The 9,992-nt window shown below is 44.3% G+C and overlaps 1 protein-coding gene across 1 annotated transcript in view; it reads left to right on the forward strand.

Moving 5' to 3' along the window:
* Positions 1-6,959: 6,959 nt before the first annotated feature.
* LOC142663603 (uncharacterized) overlaps positions 6,960-9,992 on the forward strand; it is a 23,022-nt gene continuing 19,989 nt past the window's right edge. The window contains exon 1 of the mRNA XM_075842351.1: positions 6,960-7,155. Within this exon, the coding sequence (XP_075698466.1) occupies positions 6,960-7,155 (196 nt within the window). The remainder of the gene's footprint in view (positions 7,156-9,992) is intronic.

The following is a 9,992-nucleotide window of genomic DNA, read 5'->3' on the forward strand; positions in this document are numbered from 1 at the left end:
TGTTAGAAGGCTAATGGATGATTAGAAAACACTTGAAAACCCTTGTGCAATTATGTTAGCACCGCTGTACACAGTTTTGCTGTTTAGAGGAGCTATAAAACTGACCTTCCTTTGAGCTAGTTGAGAATCTGGAGCATTACATTTGTGGGTTCGATTAAACTCTCCAAATGGCTCGAAAAAGAGAGCTTTCATGTGAAACTTGACAGTCTATTCTTGTTCTTAGAAATGAAGGCTATTCCATGCAAGCAATTGCCTAGAAACTGAAGATTTCCTATAACGGTGTGTACTACTCCCTTCAGAGGACAGCACAAACAGGCTCTAACCAGAGTATAAAGAGAAGTGGGAGGCCCCGCTGCACAACTGAGCAACAAGACAAGGACATTAGAGTCTCTAGCTTGAGAAATAGACGCCTCACAGGTCCTCAACTGGCAGCTTCATTAAATAGTACCCGCAAAACGCCAGTGTCAACGTCTACAGTGAAGAGGCGACTCCGGGATGCTGGCCTTCAGGGCAGAGTGGCAAAAAAAAAAGCCATATCTGAGACTGGCTAATAAAAGGAAAAGATTAATATGGGCAAAAGCACACAGACATTGGACAGAGGAAGATTGGAAAAAAGTGTTATGGACAGATGAATCGAAGTTTGGTGTTTGGATCACACAGAAGAACATTTGTGAGACGCAGAACAACTGAAAAGATGCTGGAAGAGTGCCTGACGCCATCTGTCAAGCATGGTGGAGGTCATGTGATGGTCTGGGGTTGCTTTGGTGCTGGTAAAGTGGGAGATTTGTACAAGGTAAAAGGGATTTTGAATAAGGAAGGCTATCACTCCATTTTGCAATGCCATGCCATACCCTGTGGACAGCGCTTGATTGGAGCCAATTTCATCCTACAACAGGACAATGGCCCAAAGCACACCTCCAAATTATGCAAGAACTATTTAGGGAAGAAGCAGGCAGCTGGTATTCTATCTGTAATGCAGTGGCCAGTGCAGTCACCAGATCTCAACCCCATAGAGCTGTTGTGGGAGCAGCTTGACCTTATGGTACGCAAGAAGTGAAGCATGGGGTGAAATTTCTCCCGATTACCTCAGCAAATTAACAGCTAGAATGCCAAAGGTCTGCAATGCTGGAATTGCTGCAAATGGAGCATTGTTTGACGAAAGCAAAGTTTGAAGGAGAAAATTATTATTTCAAATAAAAATCAATATTTCTAACCTTGTCAATGTCTTGACTATATTTTCTAGTCATTTTGCAACTTATTTGATAAATATAAGTGTGAGTTTTCATGGAAAACACAAAATTGTCTGGGTGACCCCAAACTTTTGTACGGTAGTGTATATATTATAAAGGGTTAACTAATTAACTAAAACTCAAATAGTTTCCACATGTAGAGATGCATAAAATATAATCAGAACCTATAGTCATACCATGTTGAAAGTAGAGGTCCAAAGTGTGTAATGTATAATGTATACATGAAGTGCAAGAGGGGCCAACTGAACAAGAGTCAAACATGAGCCACGTTCGTGACGGCCAACAGATCAAGGGCTGGGGGGCGAGTCCGAGATTCTGTGTTGGGGGAGCAGACCGTAGCAGGAGATTGTAGCCACCTATCCCAGATTTTGGTGAATTTGAGAGGGCAGTTTCTATGTTGGAATAGCCATTTCTTATGGGGTAACATACTACCAACTAGAGATAGCCGTTCTGCAAATGAAGGGGAACGACAGGACTAGAGATGAGCGAACTTATGAAAAGTTTGGTTCGGCTGGTTCGCCGAATTTCACGAAAAAGTTCGATTCGGACCGAACTAGTTCTGACCGAACCTGTAATTTCCGTGCGCCGAGCATGGTACTGTCCTGGGTGCTGAAAGAGTTAATGGGCTGCACTAACTCTTTCAGCAACCTTGACACTACCATGCTCGGCACGCGGAAAATACAATTTTAATGTAATAAAAAAATAAAATAAATACTTTCATACTTACATTCCTCCTGTCCGGCCTCCAGCGATGACGTTTCATCCATGTCGCCGCTGCAGCCAATCACAGGCTGTAGTGGCGGTCACGCATGTCACGTGACCGCCTCTGCAGCCAATCACAGGCTGCCGCGGCCTCTGCAGCCAATCACAGGCTGCAGCGGCCTCTGCAGCCAATCACAGGGTTTGTTTGTAATCGGTTACCGTAGAGACACACATTGTGTTTTTAACTGGGTGTGTTTATGTGTATGACGCTGACCAATCAGTGACCAGTCAGCGTCATACACTCCTCAACATCTGCACGCTCCTCTCCTGAAATATTCTGTGCTGCTGTGAACTCTGCTCTTACCATTACGTAGCTCTCAGTCTGTTACCTCTCCTCCACTCCTGTCCTAAATAATACCGTCACATGATTGGCAAGTCACCACCCCGCACAAGATCCGCACGCTCATCTCCTGAAATACTCTGTGCTGCTGTGCACTCTGCTCTTACCATTACGTAGCTCTCAGTCTGTTACCTCTCCTCCACTCCTGTCCTCAATAACACCTTCACATGATTGGCAAGTCACCACCCCGCACAAGATCCGCACGCTCATCTCCTGAAATACTCTGTGCTGCTGTGAACTCTGCTCTTACCATTACGTAGCTCTCAGTCTGTTACCTCTCCTCCACTCCTGTCCTCAATAACACCTTCACATAATTGGCAAGTCACCACCCCGCACAAGATCCGCACGCTCATCTCCTGAAATACTCTGTGCTGCCTTAAACTCTCTGGACAGGTCAGGATCCTGTTTCTTTTAAATGCTGCTGGGGAACCCGCTCGATCCACTATATAAGGCGGCGCCTCCATCCTCTTCTGCCCCAGTCACTTATTCCCAAGCCCTGTAAACTTTCAGATTGGTTGCGCTGTGAATATTCGGAGAACGTGATTGGTTTATGTGCAGGGTAATGAACATACAGACAAGCAGTAGAAGACTGACTAAGGGCTGAGCATTTCATTGAATTCAGTGTTCTACTGCTTGTCTGTATGTTCATTACCCTGCACATAAACCAATCACGTTCTCCGAATATTCACAGCGCAACCAATCTGAAAGTTTACAGTGCTTGGGAATAAGTGACTGGGGCAGAAGAGGATGGAGGCGCATATAGTGGATCGAGCGGGTTCCCCAGCAGCATTTAATAGAAACAGGATCCTGACCTGTCCAGAGAGTTTAAGGCAGCACAGAGTATTTCAGGAGATGAGCGTGCGGATCTTGTGCGGGGTGGTGACTTGCCAATCATGTGAAGGTGTTATTGAGGACAGGAGTGGAGGAGAGGTAACAGACTGAGAGCTACGTAATGGTAAGAGCAGAGTTCACAGCAGCACAGAATATTTCAGGGGAGGAGCGTTCAGATGTTGAGGAGTGTATGACGCTGACTGGTCACTGATTGGTCAGCATCATACACATAAACACGCCCAGTTAAAAACACAATACACGCCCAGTTGGACATAACAAAAAAAAAACGCCCAGTTGTCCATTTCAAAGCTCATTTGCATATATTCACGTGACACGACCGTAAAAATTCCCGTTATTACGGGTCGTATTTACGACCCATAATAACGGGCTCATAGACTTCTATTGGCCACGGGTACCTTCCCGTTTTCTTACGGGAAGGTGCCGATTCCGTTGAAAAAGATAGAACATGTCCTATTTACGGCACGGGCAGCCCATAGAAGTCTATGGAGCTGCCGTAATGACGGGTGGCTACATGTGTGCACCCGTCATTACGGCAGCGTTGCTAGGCGACGTCAGTACATAGTCACTGTCCAGGGTGTTGAAAGAGTTAACTGATCCGCAGGAACTGTTTCAGCACCCTGGACAGTGAATTCCGATCAGAATATAGAGTAACCTGTAAAAAAAAAAGGACGTTCATACTTACCGAGAACTTCCTGCTTCCTCCAGTCCGGTCTCCCGGCCGTTGCCTTGATGACGCGTCCCTCTCGACATCCGGCCCGACATTCCTGGATGACGATTCAGTCCAAGTGACCACTGCAGCCAATCACAGGCCAATCACAGGCTGCAGCCAATCACAGGCCAATTCCAGGCTGCAGCGGTCACATGGACTGCCGCGTCATCCCGGGAGGTCGGACTGGATGTCGAGAGGGACGCGTCACCAAGGCAACGGTGACGCGTCCCTCTCTTGACATCCAGCCCGACCTCCCTGGATGTAGCGGCAGTTCATGTGACCGCTTCAGCCTGGGATTGGCCTGTGATTGGCTGCAGCCTGTGATTGGCTGCAGCGGTCACTTGGACTGAATCGTCATCCCGGGAGGTCGGACTGGAGGAAGAAGCAGGGAGTTATCGGTAAGTAGGAACTTCTATTTTTTTTACACGCTGATGTATATTGTAATCGGAAGTCACTGTCCAGGGTGCTGAAACAGTTACTTCTGATCGTTTAACTCTTTCAGTACCCTGGACAGTGACTATCTCCGCTGGGTTCGGTCAAAACGTGTTCGGCCGAACCCGGTGAAGTTCGGATTCGCTGCGAACCGAACTTTTCCCGATGTTCGGACCGAAACCGGGTTCGGTTGTCCCGGTTCGCTCATCTCTAGACAGGACAACCAAGCCTTGGCCAACAGCTTCTTAGCATAATACAATGTCTCCACAATAAATATATGGGTATGACAGGAGTCATATTCCGCAGGGTCAGGAGTAAATAGACAGGACTTAGGGCACAGCGGGACAGGAGACCCCATCTCATCGTTCAGAAATTTTACAACTTGATCCCTGAATCCGGCCACCCTAGGGCAGGACCACACCAGATGGTAAAAGGAGCCCGAGACAAGTCAACATTTAGGGCATTCGTCAGGGTAGTCAGGACGGAAGCGATGTTATCTAGAGGTAGTGTAATATGCCCTATGAAGTATTTAAAATTATGATTAGATGATACTATTTTAGGGGAGGAGAGGGCTCTGTCCCACTCATCCTCAGTCAGCGGCCCCATATCATCTTCCCATCTTGCCTTCAGTGGGATAAGCAAAGACTCTCTAAACTTAATAGGCCATAAAGTCGGGAAATCAATTTTAGCTGGTGGAGAGAGCAGAAAGTTAGGAAGTGGGAAGCTTTGGAATGTAATTTCCCCACGGCCCAACTCAGTCTCAAGTGCGTGTTTGACCCTTAAATACGAGAACAATTGGGAGGAGGGGAGAGCAAGCTCCTCCTGCAGCTCTAGGAAGGGTTTAATACCAGAGTCAGAATACATGTGAGAGAGATACCAAATACCACTGCTATGCCAGGGGATATTATAGGAAAGCTGCAATAATTCTTGGAGGGCTTTACAGTGCCATAGAGGTGTATGTCCAGTGATGCCAGTGGAGTATAACATGCGCTGGGACACATCCCACACCAGTAGAGCTTGATTCAGGATCGGGTGGTCACGTAAGTTCCCACCATTATGCATTCGGCCACAAAATAAAATATGCAAAGGGTGAGTATAATGTGCACTAAATGAGGAAATTATGAGGGTCTCACCTGTTCGGCTGCTCCCCATCTTGCCAAGTGAGACAACTGCCCAGCTATATAGTACCATCTAACACTCGGGAAAGATACACCACCCTCATCCCATGGGGCATATAGACACCGGCCAGCCACCAGAGATCTACCATTATTCCATACAAAGGAGGTGAGTATACTCTCAATACGCTGTAATAGACGAGCTGGAAGGATTTTAGGCATTAGGGTCATCTTAACTAAACTCACTGTCGCAGCTGTAGATAGGAGCAATTGGTTCAATCTAACAATCTTGGTACGCAATTGAAAATTTTGAAATACATACATGGGCAGCTCAGGAATATAATAAAATCTGAGTTAAACATATAGCAAAAAGCGAAAGCATGATATGATTTCATGTCAACACAGAATACATTTTTGAAAGGCATAAACATACATACCTTATACTGTCACATGTGAGAAGGGTGGGGAAAGGAGGGAAGAGAAATAAGGGGGAGGGGGGGTGTACAGAATTAAAAAAAAAAACAATAACCAACTTATCCCTCTACTATTTAGACATTATACCACAAAAAAATCTATGGGCATAAATAGGATGGCACACGGATCTCCCTGGACCACACAAGACCCATACAAATCAAGAGACGGTTATCAGAGTCTCACCAAATAAAACCTGTTTCTGATGCCACGTAGTTAGAGAGAAGCAATCACAATTATCCCCGTGGATGGATGCGTACTGGCAATATTTCAATAAAACTTTCCTAAACGGTAAAAAACTGTTCCACTCTCACGTCTTTGCTTCTCATGCCTCTACCCAATTCATACGCATAATATATAAATGTTTCTTCAGAAGTAATTCAATCAGAGGGACAGTGGGGTAAAGATACGTTTGCAAAATCCATTTTCTGCCGGTTACCGTAACAAAATGTAGTAACTTACTGCATCCTGGTGTGTATTTAAATCTATCGGGATCAACATGGCCAAATATGGCCCATAACAGGTCCGGAGGGGTAGAGTTAATGACCGACCTCGCTGTACTCCATGTACTCGCTGTACTACTGGCTACTGTTTGTACATAGAGTACAGCGGGGTCGGTCACATGACGAAGAGTCGTATCGTCATCAATGAAAACTGTGCAACTAGACGTCTGGTCCCCCGGCAGCGCTATAAAATTAGATGAATATGTCAGAATCAGCGCAACGGGGAGCGGAATGTATATTGTATCACATACTGAAGCGACTACACGATGATCATTTTTGGTCCCCACATAACCCCTTTAAAATTCTGTCTAGAAAGTTCAATGAAAAACCCAAATTCAAGTCAAGTTTTTTTTAATTATTATATTATTTTATTATTTTTGTCATTTTCTTTGTCATGTTGTAGAGTTTTGCACATGCCATTTAGAGGAGGGTGAGGAGGGTGTGGAAGAGGATGAGCCGAATAGGGAAGGAATATAAAACTAGTTTAGTTTCATTTCTTTTCGAAGCTCAGACTGGTTGTAGATAATGCTAGAGGCGTTCCTCATACCTCAGAACTGTCTGAAACTAACAAACAGTCACACGACTTCAGCAGAGAGGAAACAAGTGGAAAATCTGCACATCACAGAAGAACAACATAAAATCTTTATAAAAACCATGGGATTGGGATTGTATGACAAAGTCAGAATTGATGAAAAGATCCCCATAACCTCGGCTGACGCTGGTGAGAAGCACAGACTATAGACTCTCTCTTCTATCTTTTATATTGTTCTTAATATTATGGTGATTATTATATTATTTCTCTTACTGATACTTTCCCCTATATATCCTGCGCCGCCCTAAACCGTCAACAGAAACAGATGGACAGCAGCGCGGATACATTGTACACAGCAGAATCTGCCCCTTTCTGTCTCTCCCTACTTTACTGTCTCTTCGCTGTCTCTAACAATGTCTCTCGGAAGTTTTTCACGTCCGAGTTGCACTCGTGCGGTACCCATTTTCACGGATCCCTCACAGACTTAAGTCTATTGAGGGATCTGTGAAAATGGCCGAAAATAGGAAATGTCCTATTTTTTTCACGGGCCCTTCACGTGTGAACAGCCCCATTAAAATACATGCGCCCGGGTGATGGCCGTTAGAAAAATGTCTAACACACGGACGTGTAATTCGTTCGTCTGAATAAGGCCTAAGGCCCTGTTCACTCAGTGCAGATTTGCTGAAGATTTTGCATGCTTTTTCTTAAGCCAAAACCAGAATTGGATCCAGGAGAGGAGAGCCCTCCTTTATATATTTCTTCTGTTTAGGTAACGTTCCTAGTTTTGGTTAAAAAAAACATGCATGCAAAATCGGCACCGTGGGAACAGGCCTAGGGGTGCAGTCACACGCAGTAGATTTTGTTTACGAAAAATTTCTCCAACTGAAATGGAACTTGCAGAAATCCATGTGCTTGCTGCGGAAACAACCCCATACAGATAAATGGAAATGATTTTTAGTCGCAGAAATTACTGCAGCAAAATCTGCCGTGTGTGACTGCCCCCTAAAGCCAAATGCACAATATGCGTATTACGTGCGGCTTTGCCGTGAGGATTTTCGTGCAGCAAATCTGCAGCGCAATACAGTACCAGCAAAGTAAATGAAATTTCAAGAAATCGCATCTACACATTGCGGATGTTTTCCACATGTTAATTGACCTGCAGTGCATATTTTAAAACCGCAGCATGTCTTATTATCTTGCATTTCCACCTGCGAGTTGTATCTGACTAGTTTTTTTAAAAAAACACCAAAATCCACAACATAAATCCGTGCCTACTTGTGCATAGCACTGTAAAAACCGCACCTAAAAACCGATTAAGTAATGCACCATTGGGCGCGGATCTTACTTGCGGAATTAGCTGCCTTTTTTTCGGTTTTGATGCCGATTTTCTGCACCAAATTCCACAACATGTGCATGTAGCCTAAGGACTTGTTCACACAATATATTTTCCGGTGTATTTTAGGGCATCATACATTCTTATTATGCTCCGAAATACGTCAGCAAACCGCTTCCCATTGATTTCAAAGAGAAATACACGGTTTAGTTCATATGAGGCGTATTTTTATGCGACAGAATAAAAAAATGCCTTGTTAAAATACGTCAAAAGGAGGTGACATTTTATAAGCTGATTTTTCCGAATTGGTACCGGTTTTAGCACATAAAGTCAATGGGTAGAATTTAAAAACGCATGTTCCGTTTTTGCACAGTTCACATGTACTTGATCCGTTGTTTACATCCATATAGCAATTCCGTTACGTGTTGACAAGCCCTAAGTCATATATTTCCTGTGCTGAGAAATTCCAGATTTATTTACATGTGTATATAGGTGACTGATATCAGCTGCTTCTCTTAGGGTCCATTCAAACGTGCGGCAGAGATGCGGTGAAAACCGCATTGAAAAACTGCACCTGAAAATCACATGAAATCACTGTAAATACTGCAACGTTTGAATGGACCCTAAGGGCACGTTCAGACGTGGCAGAATTTTTCCTCTGCAAATGTTGGTGCAGATTTGGGGCAATTACGCAAGGAATCTGCACCAACATTTGTGCATATTTGACAGGTAATTCAGACGTTGCAGATATCACAGCGGACTTGCCACAGATTTCAGTTTTTGCATTGCAAAGGCTGAAATCTGCAGTGAAATTCCACTGCTTCTCCGCAATAGACAGTGCATGCTGCGGAGGGAAAATTCCGCACCGCAGCCTATGGTCAGCAGCGGAGTTTTCCGCAACGTCTGAACTAACTTTCCTAAAATTGTATTGAAACAAATGTAAAAAACGTCCGCTGGAGAATTCCACAGCAATTCCGCCACGTGTGAATGTGCCCTAAGTGTAATCCTCTCTCTCTCGAGCTTTCTCCCTGTCCTACAGTGAATTTTTTTGTGGCAAAAAATGCTACGGACAGACGTAATCGTATTGACCAGCAAAATAAAGTTAAGTTGTTGTTTTTACTGCATGATGAGATGCAAAAACGAAACCCCTCAAAAAATGGAGGAATTGCATTTTATTTTCCAATACCACCGCACAAAGAATAATTTTTTCCGTTTCCCAGTACATTATATGGTACTTTAAATAGTGTCAATATAAACGACAACTCCTCCTGCAAAAAATAAGCCCTCACACCACTCCATTAGAAAAATTAAAAAGTTATGGCTCCTGGAAGGCGGGGAGTGAAAAACGAAAAATGGCTGCGGCTCAAAGGGGTTAATAGTCAAGTGTCAAGGAGTCTTCACTCAGTTTATGTATTTTTCTCTGTACCAAGCCTTGCACACAGTCTCTCTTCTCTCTCTTTTTTTCTCCCCACTGTCTCTCTCTTTTCTCTCCCCACTGTCTCTCTTTTCTCTCCCCACTGTCTTTCTCTTTTCTCTCCCCACTGTCTCTCTCTTTTCTCTCCCCACTGTCTCTCTCTTTTCTCTCCCCACTGTCTCTCTCTTTTCTATCCCCATTGTCTCTTTTATACTCCTTCCTGCATTATCCTTTGACACTTCTGTGGATTACAGACAAACTGAACATTGATCCGTATTT

Source organism: Rhinoderma darwinii, chromosome 11, assembly GCF_050947455.1.
Source record: "Rhinoderma darwinii isolate aRhiDar2 chromosome 11, aRhiDar2.hap1, whole genome shotgun sequence".
Taxonomy (NCBI): Eukaryota; Metazoa; Chordata; class Amphibia; order Anura; family Rhinodermatidae; genus Rhinoderma; species Rhinoderma darwinii.